Source organism: Oryzias latipes, chromosome 13, assembly GCF_053564925.1.
Source record: "Oryzias latipes strain Hd-rR chromosome 13, Olatipes_Hd-rR_3.1".
Lineage (NCBI taxonomy): Eukaryota > Metazoa > Chordata > Actinopteri > Beloniformes > Adrianichthyidae > Oryzias > Oryzias latipes.
In genome coordinates, this window is record NC_136249.1 from 23,535,360 (window position 1) to 23,556,776 (window position 21,417).

The 21,417-nt window shown below is 39.0% G+C and overlaps 1 protein-coding gene across 11 annotated transcripts in view; it reads left to right on the forward strand.

Moving 5' to 3' along the window:
- Positions 1 to 21,417, forward strand: part of LOC101171850 (muscleblind-like protein 1) — a 74,489-nt gene that overhangs the window by 7,974 nt on the left and 45,098 nt on the right. For 7 of the 11 annotated variants that reach the window (XM_078929902.1, XM_078929901.1, XM_020708221.3 and 4 more), the window contains exon 2: positions 16,419 to 17,410. In XM_078929902.1, coding sequence (XP_078786028.1) covers positions 17,237 to 17,410 — 174 coding nt within the window. In that variant the 5' untranslated portion in view covers positions 16,419 to 17,236. Of the gene's footprint in view, positions 1 to 1,249; positions 1,511 to 16,418; positions 17,411 to 21,417 lie in introns of those variants that run through there. The other 4 variants (XM_011482486.4, XM_020708224.3, XM_020708223.3 and 1 more) reach the window with 4 other exon arrangements.

The following is a 21,417-nucleotide window of genomic DNA, read 5'->3' on the forward strand; positions in this document are numbered from 1 at the left end:
CATTACTTGTGAGGTCTAAAATCCAAATTCCATACAGATGACCTCTGTGTTGTATCGCTTTGACTCATTGAAGGAGCTGATAAATATTTATAATAGCTGGAGCTAAACGTTACCATATAGAGCAGCAGTCATAAGCATCGTCAAGGGGAGGCTGCAGGCTACTGTTCAGTCCACACGTCCCCTTACACCTTTTTTTTGCACACTCAAACACACAGTGATGAATTGTAGAGAACCTGATATGCAGCAACCAGAATGACGTGGCTCTGAGTCACTTGGCAACGCCCACCTGACATATAAAAACACACGCCTCGAATGCTACAAAAACACACACTCGTGCATGCTTACATGTAGCACCTGACGTAGCGTTTGATGGAGTTAGACGCCATGGCAACAGAGCTGTGACTCTTGCTGTCCTGTGAGTGGACTGAAGCTGTGGAGGAGGGAGGAGAATACCAGGCTGAACTGCTACTCAAGAGCAGCTATTATTATTCCCAATCTGTCTTTCTCTCTATTCTCTGCAAGCTTTTTTTTTCATTTGATCACTTCTGTTTCTGTAGAGCTTTTACATCTTTTGCAGAGCATTTTAAGGCAGAGGAAGTGTAGAGACAGAGGCAGAGGAGAGGTCAGCATGTATTTTTAAAGCCATTGATTGTGCAAGACCCGACACATAATCTGAGGGGGTTTTGCTGATGCTTAGGGGCCACAAGCAGAAAGCCCTCTGCAGGCATCTTGTTTGCTGACATATTTTTATCCCACCTTTACTGCACTCCCCTTGCAGCATCCCCCTGTTCCAACTACAAAACAAGATGTTTCACCTCTTTTTCTTTTTACATTTGTTTACTCTCCTTCTCAGTCTGGTAGTCTTGTTTTTTTTAAAGGTAGAGGGGCTCTTCAGGACAGCAGAGCGTGGAGCATGCAGGTGCACGGAATTCTCAAACAGCATGTGTGGAAGATTTACTGCCCACAGACACAGATGGTGAAAATACAGGAATGGTGCAGGTGAACTGCAGTCTGGTCTCTGGTTGCATTTCATGGTCCAACTGTCAGCATTTGTTAACATAAACAAATGCACACAGATGCACAGACACTCATCCATTGCAAAAACTGTGTGCCAGTTGACAGCGGAGGAAGTTTGTCTGTTCTGTTTTTTTCCCCCCTTCTCCTCCCTTTTTATACATAGGATCCAAGTGCACGCTGTGAAAGGTGAACTTGCAGCCTGCTGTGGATAAATTATGTGTGACATGTTTAGCTGGGCTGCCTTATATGGAGAGCGGTCTAGCTGAATACAGTATGGTCCTGCCAAGTGGGAAGGAGTGAAGGAGGAAAAAGAGGAGGAGAAGGAGGAGGAGGAAGGAGGAGAGGCAGGGAAGGGTGAAGTGAAGGAAAAAGGAAGGAGGAGGGGGCAGTGACAGAGGGAGTGAAAGAGAGGAGTGCTGCGGAGCAAGCATGAGGTTTTGGCGTTTCCACTTTTCTCCTAAGCAGCAGTCAGATGAATCCTTGCAGAAATACAGTAAGTCTTTGTTGTTTGGTCTGTTTGCGTGTGGTTGAATGCCGTTCAGACAAAGTTCAGCTCACTTTCTGCTGTTTCACCGTCACCCCATACTTTTTGCTCATCATCTGGATGTTGTCTGGTTGAATGAAGTTGTGCACTTGGAGATTGTCACCACACTTTGCTGTTATTGTGAGGCAGTTTGAGTGCGGAGAATGTCGCTGTGGAAAAAGGCCTCACACATCAGTGTGCAATAACCCACCGAACACTTACAGTAGCACACAATCATGTGCAAATAAGACACTTAATTCTCTAGACAGACTTGTTCCTTCTCTCCTATGTTACTGCGCCCATGGCTTGAGTAAATATCAGTGTTAAATGTGAGGGAAACACATGCTTGCTTGAGTGAATTAAGTAACATGCACACTGTGTCAATATTACACACAATCCACATGTGAACAATTCGTTGCTTCTTTTGTATAACAGCACGGCATTGGTATTTATATTATAGCTGCCCCCAGGAAATGATTCAAAAGCAAGCGACACCCAGGCCGACTGTGCATGTCTGACACACAAACACATATATAGGAGTGCACACACACACACCAACCACTGTAGGAAAACATGAATGGAAAGTAAAAACCTTTGAAATTTGCACATTGAGGAATTAAAGAAGTGAACACCACATGGCTGTTGTTTTTTGAGACAAAGTTCCTTCCGAAGCTTCCTGATGTACACTCATCAAAAGCATGGTGGTAAGCACAGTCACCCCCTTCCCAAAATACCTTGCTCAACTTCCAGATCAAACTGTTGATAAAGTTCTGAGCTGCTATAGTATGCCTCTTTGAAAAAAGAAAAAAAAAACATATATACATATATATATATATATATATATATATATATATATATATATATATATATATATATATATATATATATATATATATATATATATATATATATATATATATATATATATATATATATATATATATATATATTTTTTTTTAATTGCACAATTTATTTGTATAATTCAAATCAGGATTTTTAGATTTTTTATCTTCCTTTTTGATGACTTCATTGATTTTATAAAAAAAAAGTTGTCTCATGCTTCTGCATTTTGCTGCTGATTTGAGTCCACACCCAACACCTCTTCCTCTCTTTCACAGTATTTTATTCACATGCATCCTGGCTTTGTCTCTTTCCAACAGTTTGCCGCCTCATTCTTTGTCTTTCGAATTTATAATAGCGCAGACTGTTTCTCTCTGTCTGGCTTCCTGATTGCCAAAACTTCTCTGCAGATCTGAGACGGCAGATCTACAAGGTCATCAGAGTATAAAGCAGAGAGAGTACAGAGGCATCGAATCATGAATTATTATGAATTATCACCATTATCTCAAAAAGTGTTAACAGAAAATAAACCTCTACTTACTTGATACTGTATTCACTCAAACTATATAATGCTTGACAAATATTTATCCTTGTTGCATCCCTCCACCTTTATTTTCATTCCTCAAGTAGTCTGTCAATGGAAGTGATGTCATGTCTCTGGCTGTCATCAGTGGTCTGCTGAATGTAAATTAGCTCAATGATTGTTGGAGGAAAAAAATGTATTTTACTGGGAATCGGGCAGTCTTAGCCTAATTTGCATGATTCAATTATCCAGGAAAAATAGAGCAAATGCTCTGATCAAGGTGACATCAGGAGAATGTGAGTGGAGATGACATTGGGCCCCAAGCTTTGCTAATTTGACACAAAGTATGTAAGTGGCAGATAGACAGTTGCCCAGACAAGTTATTTGGGGAGTCCTGTGAGGCCAGTTGGCTTCACAGGGAAAATCACAGGGAGTCTGTCAGAGCTATATGATTGCTGTTTTCCCTGCAGACTGCAAAGCTGCCCCTGGACTAATGCACAGCACTGGAAGATGTAATCTATAGTAAATACAGCCAGCCCCATAAAGGAGTCCTCTGTGATTTACAGAGATTAAGGTTTCAAACTGAACCACTGGTCATACACAGAGTATAGATTATCCCTGTTTGGCCATATGCGTGGGAGAGCCTGGAAATCAGGTGTGTCATTTGAAAAGATCCTCCTTCAGTGACTATCAACTACTTTGAAATTTCCAAATATGAAAAAATCTCTCAGAATCTGGAAAACATAATAGACAAGCAATTATTTGTTTTTATTCTGGATTTTTTTTTTGTCTTTTTAACCACAAAATTAGCAATATAGATGAGTTATTTAGCTTTTAAGAAGCAAGAAGCATCACTGTTAACACCTAGCACAAGCCCTAAATTCCCCACTGCAGTCATCTTTTGACAAAATAAGATGAGATAAGATGAGACAAGATAAGATAGGACTTTATTGATCCCCGGAGGGAAATTCAGTTGTTACAGCAGCCAAACAAAAAATATAACAGATAGAAAAACAAATGGCATGAGTAAGAATAAAAATATTAATGAAAAAAGGTATGGATTTGATTTATTTTAAAAGCTTTTCAAGTGGTCTTTTAAGTATGATTATGTCACTTTCAAAACAAAACAAAAAAACCCGTAATTTTCTAGGACATAGTTTCTGCAGAGCGGCAGTAGTCTTGTCGTATTCAACTCTGAATTGTGGGCGGGACCGTTGGCACAGATTAACCCTGTGCATATTTCCCATCATCCCTTTTTTTTCTGCTCTCTCTCGCTAATTTACAGCCACTCACACCTCAACCTAACACCAGCAGTGCAACAAAAAAGGTGAGCAATATTGTAGCTATCCAGTCAAACAGTTTAGAGCCAGATACTAGTTCAGATGAGGAAAACAAAGAAGTACATGTATCTAGTCATTTGTTCACCAGTGGATGCATCAGAATGGAGCAGAACATGGAACTTGTGGCCAGCCCAATGTATTTTCTATGTCACAAATACATTTATTTTCAAATGGCATTAACTGTCAGCTCCTTATTAACAATTTGAATAAAGGGATTAGTCAGGAATGCAATTTTAAGCTTAATTGTCTTTATGAATGTACTCCATCATCAGTAAAAAATGCTGCGAGAACATGTTAAATAGACCAAAAACGTGATTTCAGTTGGAGTTTGTCTTTAAATCAAATTGATTCTATTTTACTTCACCCCATTTGACACATTCCTCTCACTCCACATCCATTTTATCATGAGCTGAATATATCTTTTTTTTTCTCCTTTTAAAGGCCATGCCACTGATACCTCCCTTCTGTTCACTTGTCTGTCCATCTGTCTATCACTGTCTTTGCCATTTTCATTGTTATGCCTACCTTATTCAAGCCTTCATGTCTGTCCAGGTTGACATGCATCAGAGTAGGAGGCTGTTGCTGCTTGCACTTGAGTGATAATAACCTCTGCTCTTGAAACCCCACATGTCGAATTGGCACATTTTCACTGGTGAGTTAAAAAAATAAAATGGGGTGACTTTTTTTCCAGAATGTCTCACATTTCTAAATGGTTCTGTCATTTCGTTTGTCTGACTCTTCTTCTTTGTAGTCATTTTCCAATCTTTTTTCAATCTCCCCACCCACACACTTACACTCACACACACCTCCTCCATTGCTATTCCTGAGAGGAGCAGACTAGTCTGGCAGTTGGTTGGTTTATGTCCATGAGCTCAGTGACATCCTCGCTGCTGCTGTATTACACCACACCACATCACAACAGCCAGGTAGTCACACTGCAGTGACAGTGAGAGGCAAATGCACCTGTATGCATTGGCCATATGCATGCATATCACCTCCCTCCATAGCACCCACAAACAAATCTGTTGTTATGTGTTTAAATACGCTCCAGCTCACTTCTCTTGTCCACCATAAATTCCTCACCATCTGACTCTGCACATTAAGCTTTTTAAACACCCGCACTGATTTCACAGTGCAAGCGACAGATTGCACACGTGCCACTTGACTGCACTCTCTGTCTTTCCTCTCCTCTGTTTGTCTTATAGCTGAAGGAGGGAGTCACGGGCAGACTCCATTTGTGTGTGTGTGTGTGCGTGTGTGTGTGTCAGAAGGAGAGCATATGAAAAATAGTTACGCATATGCGTTCATACTACTTATACAGTGCAGCTGTGTCCTGAATAGCAATGGACCCACTGACCTTCCATTCATCTCCGCAGCTGTACTTCCTCAACCGATGATGAGGCTCTGTCACCTCACTGTTTGTGGTCAGTCTTTTATTAAATTTCACCCATTTACCAAATGCTTTTTTCCCCTACGTGTCTTATCAGAAAGAGAATCCCATTCAAGTGAGAAAGTTTTGAAAGATTTGGAAAGTTTACAATCCACTGAGGAAGCTTACATGTCAAAAAATTACATGTTTCTCATTGAAAATATTTGCAAAACAAATAGGAAAAGAATTAATGAAAGTTTTCCCTGTGGTGCATTTAAATCGATTTGTAATTTCCAAAATGTTTAACCCTTGTGCTATCCTAGGCACTTAACCATTGGGAGTTGGGTCATCTAGACCCACCAGACAGTGCTCTGAACCTTTTTTCTTCAATGATTTGTGATCTTCATTGGTGTCCATGGATTACATGAAATCTTTCCACCTTTATCCACCTTTGTCATGGTAGGGAGAAAACGTAAGGGTGGGGTCACCTAACATAGCACAAGGGTTAAACTAAGCTTCCCCGTGTTTGTTGTTTTGTAAATGAACTACTTGCTTAATTTTCATGTAACTGCTTAACAAATTGTTGAAGTGTAAGGTCTGGATGCCTCAATTGGCTGCATGTAGGACTGGCACATGGGAAATCAGGGTTCATTTTCCATATCTCTCCAAGTAGAGGAATATAGAAAACAATTGTGTCTTCAATTTCGGACTTCACTACTGTTCGATGACATCATCAAGAGGTCTGTCATCTAAGTTAGCGAATACATTTCATTGGTTTAATAACTTTAAAAAGTCAAGCAAGAACAAAAACTCAATTAAATTTAAGTGTAAATTTCAGTACTTCAGGACACTCCCAAGTGAAGCAATGCTCCCAATCACTCTATGGCGTGAATCACCCTACCGGCAGAGGAATACCCAGCCCTTCTGTCACTACTGTTTCTCCTTAAAAAAATACTTTTGGACTCCAGTACACCTTTAAATGCTCCTACAATTGGAGCAATAGGGAGGACCCAGCGGGGTAGGGGAGCAATTCAGATTGGACCCAAGTCTGGGTCCACCTGTGCTGGTCTCCAGCCCGGATAAATACTGGGTTGTGACAGGAAAAGCATCCGGCATACAACTCTGCCAAACCACCTGTGTGAATCAGTAAGAGCTGATTCGCTGTGGCGACCCCTGAAGGGATATGCCGACAGGTGAACAGCAACAATAAATTGTTGAAGTGTATGAAACTATACCCACTGATTTAAAAGATTCAGTGGTCAGAGCAGCAAATATGCTAAAGTTTTATTTGATTAAGATATTCCAGAGGCAACTTGCTTAACTGAACTAACAGAGAAGTTCCCAGTGAATTACTTTTAAATAACATGCTAAGGATTGTGGCTTAATCGGTTAAACGGGAAATGCAAAACCGAAACTATTTATTTTTTGATTGTTTAGAAATAGTGCAAATCAGAACATTATTAACCAGAACCAAAAATATTTCAGAGTCAACTGCAAAACAAAAGAGAGGACCTTCTGCTTTGGAGGTCAATCAAATACTTTACAGAGTTTAGAACGGACTGAAGATCAAAATAGAGAAACAGGATGAATGTGATCAGGCTCAGTCTGTCATGTATTGCATTTATTGTACCTCCGTTAGGCTTTAGACTAATTCAGTTCCAGATAAGATGGTGAAACAGCACCGAGGCTTTTATACAATTTTCAGCACAGAACTATAACACGGCGTTGAACCTGACACCATTAATCACTTTGTCCTTGCTTTAAGCATGGTTTATCTAGTTGCCGTGGTGATGATGACCTTGCAGCACATTACTGTGGCACTGCAGCATAAGGTGTTGTGTGAACATGGAGAGACAGCGAGAAGCAGAAGCGAGAGGGGGCTGAGACAGTGGACAACTAAAATGAGGACAGCTGCTATTAAAAGACGAGCTCGTGGACATGTTTGTGCCACATGATATTTTGATCACAATTTAGCAGAAGAGGTAAAATGTGGAAGAGCATGAGTTCACGCTAGTGATGACAAACAGTCAGAGAGAACAGGTGGCGATTAGGAACGACAAAAAGGATGAAAGATGTCGAAGCAAAGCGATGAAATCCACCAAAAATCTGTTTCCTTCCTTTTTTATTCCTCCTCTTTTTTTTTACACGCATCTTGATTTCTCCCTCTCATGGCCTGACACCAACCTCTCCCTCTCACCAGCTTGTACTAATTACTTTTGTAAGCCTCCCATCCTTCTTCTGCAAGCTTTATCCTTTTCCTGTCACCAACTCTGGTGTCCTTTTCTCAATTTGACGCTAACAGCCCCCCCCCCCAATCTGACTTTACCTAATGCTCGTATCAGTATAAAGGGCAGCTCAGGTCAGTTATAGATGAAATCCTGGTCAGCTGGGGATGCGGTGTAATATGAAGCAGCCAGCATCTGTTTTTTGCTGCTGCAGTCAGTGCCCTTTAACCTTTCACAGTACTAAATGTCCTCCCCTCCCTCTTTTTCTGCTTCCTCTTTTGTCAGACTTATTTAGGTTTTTTAAAGTCATGCTTCTGGAAGCTCAAAACCTCTGACCTGCTGTGTGGCGCGATTAAATTTGGACCAATGTTTGAATATTTTCCGCCTTTCATCATCTCTATTACATTGCAAACGGAAAGGGAAATCTATTCGCTGTATTTGTAACACTTAAGGAATGTGTGAACTATCAACTTTCTGCCCAAACAAACAAGGTTTTGATTGATAGACAGCCGCGAGAAGAGCTCTTTAAGAGGTTTAAACTGTGACTCTCTTGGGAAATTTCTTTTCCTTACCTCTCATTATCTTTTAAGTGTCTTTTTTCCCCGTCATAGATCATTACGTCATCTCAAAATCAAGCATAGAGGAACTAGTTTTTTTTTTTCTGCTGGCTTTCCACCCACTTTTTTGTCTTTTTATTTTCCTTGTTGGGAGTCACTCAAGGTGAGCAAGTGGCTCATATCTGGCCTCTGTTCACTCCGTTTTCCCCCTGATCCTTTCTGCATTACTCCCACATGCAGAGCTGAATGTGGCTTCAGTTAGCTCTGGAATTCTAAATAGGAGATGCCAAACAGTGCACAATGATATCAAGATGTGCCGCTACTTCAAGCAGAAGCCGAGCCGCTGACGTCATCGTAAACAAAACCTCGTCTGAGTATTATTTACAGTTGTGCCAAAGTTGGCAATATCAGTTGTCATTTGGTCTATCACTCTATCTAGTGGCTGAGCCACGGCTTTAAACCCCACTTTCCAAACACCTATTTTATTTGCTTGCATGACAGCTAGACAGTTGAAGCATCCAAAGGATTTATCTCTCTGCCTTCTAAATGTAGAACAATCTCAGCTGAAAGTGTGAAAAACAGATGTAGAGGAGATAATGAAGTATGCTGCCTTTCCATTCCTCACCTCCAAGAACCGAAAAGTCAATGCAGAGTGACCATGATTAAAAACACAAAGAAGGTTCTGTGTGAACGTTTTTTTTTATCCACAAGTTGCATTTTAGGCTATATATCAACAGTTAGCACCGATTTACAAGCAAAAAGGACTCAGGTTGTATGGTTCTGAGTACAAACTCTGAATGAAATATGTCCCTGGCAGGTGAAATCCTGTCACCATTTGTGAATCTGGCTCACTTTTTAGCAGCGCCTGTATGATGGATTCCTGTCGTGTCTACCCTGCCTCTCAGTTAATGACTGGTGAAACAGGAGTCAACCTCTGAACACATTGTTTTCCTAGCTCTGCTTTGAAAAAACTTATGGAAGCCTGCAATCTTTATTCCTTTTTGAATAAATCTACTTTACATACGTTTTGGTTTATTTTGTTCGCCCCGAAGAGTCATTGCAGCTGTGACAAAAATCCAGACTTCAGCTAAATGTGTGGCACAGTTTAGCAGAAGGATTAGCTGAAGATCACACAGCCTTCTCTAACTAAAAGGGTCCTCGAAACCTGGTGACACTCTTGGAGTGAGTGCTATTCACATGTCATCAGCTGAAGTTAGGTAGAAATGATACCTAACGTTAATGTATCATCCTGTTTATTTTTAAATGTCCATGCATATGCACATGAAGGGGAAATTGGGCTTTCACCAGCGCGTAATATCCTCAGCCCTTCCCACCTCTCGCTCAGCCCAAACTTATTACTTCAGCTAGTTGATCTGATGGTGTAATAATATCTTCTGCCTCTAGCTATGGGAAATGGCCACATGCATTATTCACAAATGCTAAGGTGCTTATTGATGTCTACTTTATTTATATATTTCTGCAATAGCAAAGTCATTAATCACCTGTGATGCTCATTTGTTTCAGTCTTTTGTTTTAAGGGGAGCCTCGTGTCAGGAGCCTCATTCACTTTGCTCTGTGAGACTGGGACTATTAATACATAAGAAGGTTGTGTCACACTAGATTTAATTATTTCTTGTGTATGACTTCACCATTTGGAATACATTATATAATTATATAAAAGCCCTTAGAAACCCCCTTAAAGAGAATTGCATTGCCATTTCTTCATTTAAATTTGTTAGGATTTCCCCAGATGTTTGGTCCGTTTTCATTCATGCGGTCTTCATAATAATGGGGCGTTTTATTTCACACACTTAAGTTCAGTGCTACTGGATATCTGGTGGGCTTTGCTCGGATCTCAGATTTCCCTTTTCTGCATAAACATGTATCTTCAGAAGAAGCTAAAAAATAAAAGCCTTCTTTGTTTCTGAAGTGCTCCCTCCCATGTCTTTGCCGAATACAATTAAAATGGAGTTCAGGTCTGTAAATTCTGTGTTAGTTTTGCTTGTAACTGTATGGCTAAAATATATTTCTGTTGTATAAATCTATATGACATTTAGGGAAAAGGTGACACCTTTAGTTTCTATTTTTAAGTGACTTTTTTTCGTTTTCTTTGGTCCACACCAAGATTTGTTTCCTTGGATAGTCCTTTTTTTTTTTTCAAATGTGAACTCCCACCTGATCCAAACTGGAGCAAGTTAAGGTCTTCCTGAATGTATGAGTTCACTTGCAAGTGCACTCTGGTGCTTTTCAGGAAAAGTAGGACAGACTGCTACATGGACCAACGAGTGAATCATACAGATTAACAGATTTTTGGTGCTGTGCATCATAAAAAAAGAATAAATAAATAAATAAATAAATAAATAAATAAATCCAAAGAAACAATTTCAAACAAAAGCTTAAAGATGCATTGTACAAAAGCTTATCATTATATGTCAGCTAAAGGACATGTTGTGCTTTTTGTCCATCCTCTTCAGGGCTTGTTTAGAGGCAACACCACCTCACCTCTTGCAACTGCACAGCACTTTTGTCAGCTCAAGTGTGACAGCAAACCACTAATTTCTCTATTCTTCAGCCATTCATTCTGATCATTTCGATCATTCATGAAATAATTGTCTTTTCTCTGCATAAGTTACAAATACATCATATAAAACAAGGTTTTCCGTGTAATCCTCTATTATGAGCAAAAAATTGGGTAACTGGAAATCTTACAAAAGAAAATCTCCTCCAGGACCTCAGTCATCAAGGTAAAAGTCTGGCATGAGAGAAAAAGACAGATGCACACAAAAATACACAAAAACAATGAATCATCTATTTTAAGACAGAAAAAAGAAGAGTTTGTAACTGCAACAATAATATGTAGATTTACAAAAATAGTTTTTTTATAAAATTGAGAAAAAAACAGCCAGTGTATCCTTAAATGACCCCAGCAGTTTAAGCCTATGGAGGGGTAGCTAGGACTCAGGGTCATCAAGACCAAATGTGTAAGTTATATGAGTAAAAATATCTTTACAGAATACATTTTGGAAGAATTTAACAGCTGAGCCTCAGAAGGAACCATTTTCTTCCCTCACTTCTGTAGCACTGGACTAACTCATCATCTTCTAAACTGCACTGTCAGATGTGTTGGGGTATTTTGGATTACTGCTGCATGACTGTGTCCATCATGATGTACTTGGTTAACTGAGCTTATAAATCACTTCTTTCTGAAACCAGTAGTTATTCGATTAATAACACTGAAAAGTTCTAGGCTGGTTTCAAATTCAGAAACGAAATGTTTGGTCTTGGTCTATACCAGGTGATTGACTTCTACTTTCCTGCTTTTTTTTAGCTACTATTGCACTCACAGCAGTTATAGCTGAGAAGATTCTAGATTCTGATTGACTAAACACGCAAAAACCTCTAAATTAGCAACTATTGTGTCAGGGATTACTGTAAAACAAACAAAAAAAAAAGACTAGGGTTGTGGAGTCTTAGTTGGTGTTTCTTGTCAATTTTAATTAGATGAACAAAGACGACATCCAGGACTTTATCTTCTTTGAAAATGTTCCTGTTTTTACTACATTAAAAAAAAAAAAAACAGCTATCATCCCTAAATCCAGTGGATCAGTTTGTTCCAACACAAATTAACAAAATTATTATCCCAGATAAAAAAAAGAAAACATTTTGAGAAGATTTTGTGAAGAAAGAGAAAAGGTAATTAAAAGAGTGGCTTGCATTTTTTCTCTTTCACCTCAGCTCTCCTTTTTGTGTGTAGTGTTTTAACCACGTTTATGTATATGTTTCACCACACGTTTACTGCCTAAACTATCAGCTTTGGAATGGAAAAGTAGTTTACCACAGTGACTGACCCAAATAAAGGAGGAGAGAAGGACACACAAGCAACAAATGATTTGATCTACTAATGTGATATTTTAAAAAAAAAACTTGTTCTCTAACTACATTTTAAAATGTCAGTGTGCTGTAATCAAGATTGAAATAAAAAAAATGTATTTTGGTATATTACATTTTAGCATACTTGATAAAAAAACAGGCTTTTCTTTTACATTTTGTTGTTCTTCCTCTACACTGGAACAGTTGTCACAATGAGTCAAAAAAGCAGGACATTTCTCATATATATATATAGTTAAACATTATTAAATTGAAGCAGAATAGTTTTTGCATCTTTCTCAGTGTGCAGTCCTGCATTCTCTACCTGTACTCATCTGTTACTGTTGCAGTGCAAAGGTGAAGTTTAAATAGCATTTAGTGTTTTTTCTTCAATAATTTTGGGCCTTATCTGTATAAAAAATTAGTGCGATTGAGTAGTGACATACACATCAGTGTTAAAGTGGCTAAGTTTACATTTTGTTTTTTGCTGGGAAACGTTTTACATTATTTTTGCCATTATTTCCATGGTACTGGGTCTTTATTTGTAATGAGATGTTCGGGGTACATGGCATACAGGGTTTTGCAGGAACACTCTCAAATGGAGAGGGCAGTGGATTAAACCACAAAGCTTTCTGACCACATTGCAGAGTGAGCAAGGATGCAGTAATCTGTCACTGTGCTCATGGCACAGGATATTGTGCTGCCTGTTTTTGTACACCTAACCCTGACCAAACTGGATATGGCAATGACTAATAGGTAGTTAGAGTCTGGGACCTATCAATCTGAAAACCATCCACTTTTTGTCACTGGCCATTGACCTTCAAGTTGGCTTATCTTCAGGTTCAGGAAAAAAGTAGATAGATGATGTACAACATCCGTCCACATCCATTCTTGAAAAAAATTATAGATATCTATATCTATACATAATTTTATTAGTTTTTGAAAAAATGTGACAACTGAAGCCATTTCTCATCACTATAGCTATGCATCATGTGTTTGTGATGATCGAATCTCACTGCTCAATTTAAGCACATAAAAACTCTTTTGTCAAGCAAGTAAACATTCACCAGTCTGTATTTGCTTCATGTCTGCTCTAGAAAGTTTCTTTGAGTAAAATGTCATTTCCTGTCATCTAAGAAGTTGAATATATTCATCAAGAAAGAAAAGGGCACGATATTCATTATATAAAGCTTTGAAATTTCTTCAAGTCTTTGTATGTGTCATCTAATATGTTCAGGGGCTAGCTATAGTAAATCATATCTTTAAATTAGGCTTTGCTGTTAAACTTAAAAAATATTTAAAAAAAATTAAACAGTTTAACCCTTGTGCTATCTTAGATGACCCAACGCTTACATTGACGTGTTCTCCCTACCATCAAAGGTAGATAAAGGTGGAAAGATTTCATGTAATCCATGGACACGAGTGAGGATCACAAATCATTGAAGAAAAAAGGTTCAGCGCACTGTCTAGTGGGTCTACATGACCCAACTCCCAATGTTAAAGTGCCCAGGATAGCACAAGGGTTACAATGGAAGATAAATAAAAGTAAATCTGCAACTTTTTAAATGAATTAAAGATAAACAATTGCCAACTTTTTTCAAAGGAACAATCCTTGCACTTACCAGTTAAAGTAAGTTACACAACAAAAATAATTGGAGCCCAGTCAGAATACCATGTAACCTCTGGGTGGCTTGTTGCACAAGAAAGCCCAAAAAAGGGTAAAAGCCTAATTTTCACACATAAATAAACACGTTTACATTGTGGTTTTGAAAGCTTTTTCAACCTCATTGGCTTTATTTACAATGTTATAGAACTGTTTTGGGTGTAAAAATCTTACAATATCCATCATTTTATCTGATATTTTGGATCACAGTTGATTTTATTCAAAGGTGGTTTGGCCTTCCTGCCAGTTTGATACTTCCTTAAAAATTCAGCATTTTTAACTATTTTTTTTTTTACACTCCAAACATATTTGACTGCCCTCTCAGTGAGATTTTTCAAAAAGCATTACATTTGTTCAACTGCAGAGGATCCAGTGGCATTTTGAAACACATGGCTCAGGAGATGGTGCGGCCATCTTCTAATTAAAAGCTTGGCAGCTCATTCACAAACTATCTTCATAAATCAGAGCCTTCCTGAACTGACTCCAAAATGTTAAAGGAACATGCATAAACTACACTGTCATTCTCTTTGTTTCTCCTTGAGAGTGACCTTATTTCATCCTAATCTTGCTGTCGTACCTGAACAGCTGCCAGCTGTGGCGGTAAAACTTTCTGTCCAACTAAAACAACAAATTTCAGTCTCACGAGGGATGAGCAAATTGACTGTTAGCTAGGTTTGACCATCCTTATTTGTACCCTCTACCCTCTACAAAAAATTGTATCAATTTTTTTTTTTTAAATCTGGGATAAGTCATTTTGTTCATTTGTATTGGAACAATATATATCTATCTCTCTCTCTCTCTCTCTCTCTCTCTATATATATATATATATATATATATATTTTTAGCATAAAGAATTTTTATATAAATTGTACTTGAAACCAAAGTAAGAATATTAATAGACTGAAAAAGTATATAAGTGCAACACTTTTTGCTTCCGTCTTTTATCAGATGAACTTAAGGACCTAAAACATTTTCTACATACACAAAATAACAATTTTCTCAAATATCGTCCACAAATCTGTTATAGTGAGCACTTCTCCTTTTCCTAGATAATCCATTCCACCTTACAGGTGTGCTACATCAAGATGCTGACTAGACAGTATGATCACTGTGCAGGTGTGCCCTACACTGGCCACAATACCAGGCCACCCTGAAATGTTCAGTTGTATCACACAGCACAATGCCACAGATGTTGCACGTTGTTGCAGAAACCAAAGAAATTTCACACAAACTGTCAGAAATTGTCTAGGGAACCTCATCTGCATGCTCATTGTCCTCATTGGGGTCTCGAGCTGACTAGTTTGTTGTCATAACTTTTTTGAGGGGCCAAATGCTCACACTGGATGGCACATTGTAGAGTTGTTCTCTGCAAAGAGGAATCCAGTTTACACTGTTTAGGGCAGATGGCAGACAGCGTGTATGCCATCGTGTGGGTGAGCGGTTTTCAGATGTCAATGTTGTGGACCGAGTGGCCCATGGTGGCGGTGGGGTTATGGTATGGACAGGCGAATGTCATGGACGAAGATTACAGGTGCATTTTATTGATGACATTTTGATTGCAAAGAGATATTGTGATGGGATCCTGATGCCTATTGTTTGCCATCCTTTCAAGAACATCACCTGTTACATCATGATAATGCACGGCCCCGTGTTGCAAGGATCTGCACACAATTCTTGGAAGTTGAAAACATTCTAGTTCTTGCATGACCAGTATACTCCCAGGACATGTTACCCATTGAGCATGTTTGGGATGCTCTTGATCGGCGTTTACAACAGTCTGTTCCAGTTCCTGCCAATAACCGGCAACTTCGCACAGTCAATGAAGAGGAGTGGATCAACATTCCACAGGCCACAATCAGCAACCTGATCAACTCTATGCAAAGGAGATATATTGTACACCATGAGGCAAATGGTGGTCACACCAGATACTGACCTGCACAAAAACAAAAATATAACGACAAAACAACACTTTTCACAATGGCCTTTTATTGTGGCCAGTCTAAGGCACACCTGTGCAATAATCAGGGTGTCTAATCAGCATCAAGATTTTGCATACCTATAAAGGGGGGATGGGTTGTCTTAGCAGAGGAGAAGAGTTCACTGTTACAGATTTGTTAACAATATTTTAAAGAAATGCTTATTTTGTGTTTCTTTTTTAGAAAATATTCAGATCTTTGAGTTCATCTCATGACAAATGGGAGCAAAAACAAAAGTGTTGTATTTACTGTATATTTTTGGTCAGATAAGCATGCCTTTTTCTTAACACCCCTGGTATGTTTCTCCTTTAGTTTATGCATGAATGCTTGAGTTACACTGTTAACAGCCTGCTGTTGGATTATCCACCAAATTAGTCTCAGGGCCTCCAAGGGGCAGGATTTACACAAAAATGAATAACAAATGTGTTCAAAATGTGTGTGTTTGTACATGTTGGGGCTTTGTCTCTGAGCTTGTGAGGGGCGCTGCGCTGACATTCTCCCACCCCGTTTGTCCGCAGAGAGAAGTGCCTTCATTTGCTGACCCTGTGGCCGTTTGGCTCCACTGAAGCCGCCTGTGCCTCTGTGCCAGCTCATGACTGTGGGAGCTGCCAGCTACACCAGAGGCATCAAGACTGCCGTGACTGCCAGCCGCGTCCACTGAGGATGTCTTCACACCACTGACACCTCCCTCGTCCCCCCCCCCTGAATTCGGCTCTGTGTGTCTGCCAGACCTCTCCATCTATGCCACTCAGCCCTCTGCTGCGGAGGCCAAATACTTCCTCCTTCTCTAAAGACAAAGGCTGATACTGAAGACAAACAGTTTTTATCAGCTCCTGTGAGCAGAAGGAAATTGTCTTACTGCTGTCCTCTCATCTGGTCTCCTGCTACTTCTCTTCCTTTTCCCCTCTTCCCCCAGCTTTTTGTTTTGTCATCATGGGCCAGCGTAATCAATAATCTTTTTTGCTATTTGTTTCATCTGACAACTCAGTTGAGGATCAAGAAAACCGGCGTGCTTCTTGAAAGAGAGATAACAGGGTTTGCATCTGTGACCCTTACTAGTTCATGTCCTGAGTAAAAGGTGCCGAGGTCTCTTTTTTTTTTAGCCACAGACTGACTCCTATGAGGAACCACTGGTGCTAAGTGAATCAAAGGCGTCACAGGCTTCATTCAGATCAAACGTCGGGAGCAAAACCACTCAAGTTTAGTTTTTTCTCATGTCCTTTATCTACTTTTTGCCATCATTTCCCTCTGCGTTGCTAAAACCATATCGACAAAGAAATAGCTCCTTTTGCTGGATAACTTTTCCTAATAAGCGATCCCTGCTGTCGGGTTCGAAATGGCAGTGAATGTGACACCGATTCGGGACACAAAGTGGCTGACACTAGAAGTCTGTCGGGAATTCCAGAGAGGAACTTGTTCACGTCCAGACAACGAGTGCAAGTTTGCCCACCCTGCCAAGAGCTGTCAGGTGGAAAATGGCAGAGTCATTGCTTGCTTTGACTCACTCAAGGTGAGTGTGACAAACACCTGTGCTGATACAGATAGTTTCATGGATGTTAAGAATGAATCTGGAACACAAATGAGGTCTGTTTTTGTTAAAATGGTCAGTTGTCAAATGAAAGACAATTGTTGTGGACGCCCATGCGGAGCTAAGTCTGTATGTGTTTCCAAATAAGATGAAATGAAGCAATAATTCTGACCAACATCTGTAAATCAGACTCAGAACTTCCTTCCTAGACACATAACTTTAGTGCAGGACTGCCGGCTGGCACATTTCACAGGATTTTGTGCGAGTGTCACTCCTGCTGCCTGAATGAAACAGAAGTAGGACAGCAAAAATGTGTATTTCCCATTTGTATGTGGCTCTGTGAGTATATGCCTGTGTGCTATTTTGAGGTCATGCTCCACAGTGGGGTGATCTCAGAAAACTCTTTAATTTACCGTCTATTTTTGCCTTGGCACCAAAACAACACATTCCCACCAAGCAGCTCTTCTCTGTGAAGAAATAAGAAAAACAAACACAGCAGCACACAGGATGGAAAAGCTGGATGTAGAAGACCAGGCGAGGAAGTTAAACATAATTTTACTGCTTTACTGCACAAGATATTCAGAAACTTAGTAGAGGATTTCTCAGGCCAGATCACTTCCCCATATGACACCATTTACAAAGCAAAGCTTGAAATTCTACAGTTTCATACTTCCACTTAATATATAATTTTTTGTGTCATGTTGCAGAATTTATTACCCTTTTGCTCCACTTGTCTTATTCAAGTGGCTTGCATGTATACATTTTATGAAAAAAGAACCTCAGAAAGATTGGTTAAATAATTGTTCATCTTAATAGGACAAATGCTCTTTGGGCAAGGCTTTATTTGTACAACACATAAAGGGGCAATTCAAAGTGGCTTTTAGAGACACAATAGCTTTGGCACTTCACAGAAATAAAAGTAAATGGATTAAAAATAAAACAAGTTCTATAAAAAAAAATTTGAGTGCAGTGTTTTAATGAGAGGTAGCACAAAAAATCTTATTTGAAGTTTTTACTTCAATGTAGATATAGTTGGGAGCATCAGGAAACTAGTCCCCTTAAAAACCTTTTGGAAAGAAAATCACATTTTTCCAACTTAATCTCTATCAAAGCAAAATGTAAGGAAAACTGTTTCAAACTATGGTGGGCAGCAGTTATTTCAGGAAGTATAGGAACTTGTAATGATTGTTGAAGCAACCTTTTTGCTAAATAAATCAACCTGACGTAATAAACTGTTTAAAACAACTATCCCTATGTAACAAATACATAAATTTGGCCTACTTTAATTTACATCTTTAGTTTATAACTTCTATGGCAACTAAAATGGTTTATTTGCATTGACTAAACCTAAAGTATGATAGATCCATCCCTATGCATACAGTAATACTAGGTATATCTACTTTATCTACTAGGTCTTATCTTGGAAACTTTTGAATCTACTTTTAATGTTGGTCATTTTTTAAATACTTAGTTGAAAATCACGTTAACAGAAGATTTTTTTTTTCATTTATGTGTCAAACCCGTGAAGAAACAGACTTTAAAAGCACACTTTATCATACTTCCTGTCATTTGTTGTACCTTTTCCCCAGCTTTAAAAGCCTTTTACAATGCAAACTAAATCCTGCATTAAAATGAAACTTTATTGAACCTCATCAGGGACAATCATTTAGTGTCACTGTGCTTTTGTCAGAGAGGAATTTTAGTGTGAATGCAGAGTCTAAAAGCTGTTTGATTTAGTTAAATTAGCCATGTTTCCTCCTTTCGGACTGCTGCCAAAAAACACCTCTGCTCTTCTGTGGTTTGTGTGAGACCGAGCAGACACTCTTAGATGTGGACAAAGAATTTGACAGCTGTAGAAAAAGTATTGTATATCGCTGTAGTGTATATAAATTCTGTGACAGTGATTGTTTTGTGTATACATGCAACACAAACCTCAGATCATCATTTGAAATTGAAAAAGTGCTGGACATGAAATCTGCAGTGTAGACTTTCTGAGTTCTTTGCCTTTAATGAATCTTACGGTTCCCTCTTCCATGTTGTTTGCTGGTTCTGTAATTTGCCTGCTATCTGATTGGCATGCTGAGTGCTATTCAGCTGGAGACTGCTAACCTGGTAAGGGGTGGGGATTTCTGGCTAAATCAAGCAGGATGTTGTTACAGCTATGGACTGTTCGGTCGGAGCTGGGTTGTTGAAGGTAGACAGGAATGGTTGCGGGGGGTTTCTGGGGCATTGCACGGATCAGGAGAGTGACGTTCAAACTGAGGGCAATAGACGGCACGGCGGGGATGTGAAGGGAAGCATAGCGGTGTTCACGGAGCCCTTCCCAGCTTTTGGAGCCAGAGCATTCCACAGTCTGCCTCCCTTCCCTGCCTTCATGACAGAATGATAGATCTGCTTTATCTGCAGATGAATTCATAACACAAAGCACGACCCGAAGAGAGAGACAAGGGTATAAGGGAAGGACACGCTGGATGATCTGGGGAGAAAAAAAGGCAGTAAAGTAGGAGATGTTGGTAAATGTGGCTTCACACTCTTGGACAATTTGTCATATCATCCTCCTTTCATTACAGAATCGAAGCCCAACAAAGGAGCAGACAGAGTGTTGCATAGAAAACAGACAGGAAGATGAGATTCTGTCTTCCTTTTTAATCTTTTTCGTTGTATTCATAAAGCTCCAGTTTAATAAAAGTTATTATATGACAGACCTTGTGTTTTATTCATCAGCCTGCTTACAGGTTCCAACAAGTTAAAAAGTGGATAAGGGGATTTTTCACTCTGAATTTATAACAGCAGGTCTTTAGCTCAGCTCCTATTTGTTACTGTGACACTTAACTCTTTCCACATTTGCTCCCCAACAACACCTCTACGTCTAAATAAGGGAACCACTTTATGATGTCATTTTTTCCCCCTTTTTCAGTCCAGAAACCTAACTGCTTGAACACAACCAAGCCTTTGTTCAGAAAACTGTAAAAAGGCCTAATTTGTCTTTACCTAACCGTCTCTTTAAAGATTCTGAAACAAACTACAATTTTACACTTCCCAGAAATCTCCTGGAGAAAATAATGTCTATCCTTTTGACATAAAAAGATTTGGCAACTTGATGTTTTTAACAATTGGCGGCAGATTTAAAGAATAAAGTAAAGAATACTCATTTCCTTGTCTCATGTGTTCTTAATACTTCACCTTCATACTAATGATCCATTGAAGCAACATTCTACAAAAATCCAAAGAGACGATGCTTGAATCTAGTGCATCCTTATCAAAGCATACTCTTTTCACTGACATTTCTAAGATTATATTTAAAAAATGAAAAGTATTTTGATAAAATCTTAAATTTAAATAGAAATACTAGATTTTAATTACTGAAACATAAAATGAAAGCAAGGTGTTTTATGAGAACCCAGTTTACTGTATGTGATGATATTGGAACCAGCAGTGATTGAAAACTGAAGAGAATTTCAAACATTTTAATAGATAATCTGCAGCCGATATTGCAACACACTTGTTTCTTAGGATCTACAATTTCCATCAGGTTTCTGGTCGGCTGTGGTACGCTACACACAAGCATATCTACTCTGAGTGGAAATGTTAGCCTGGTTTAATAAAAACTGCTTCCATTATGTATGATGATATTCTGAGGCAAAAATGAGGCAAGGGATTCCACACGTCCTTCAGAATTTGGCAACAGATCATTGCAGTACCAACAAGTGCTCATAATGGTCTTGACGGGACGTTGAGGAAGCACAGTGGAGAGACAGTGTTCTTCGAATTTGATCACATATTCCAAACCAGTAATCCTCAAAGAGCTAAAATTCTTCTCATCTAAAATGATAGAAAAAATGAAGCTAAAACAAAAATACTGTGAAATATTTTTTTCAAAAATGCGATAGCCTGAAGTGAACAGGAGCAAAAACATTTTTTTAAAAAAGCTGACGTGATCACAAAATATCCAAGAATACATACAGGTTAAATGTTCAATTAATAATGGA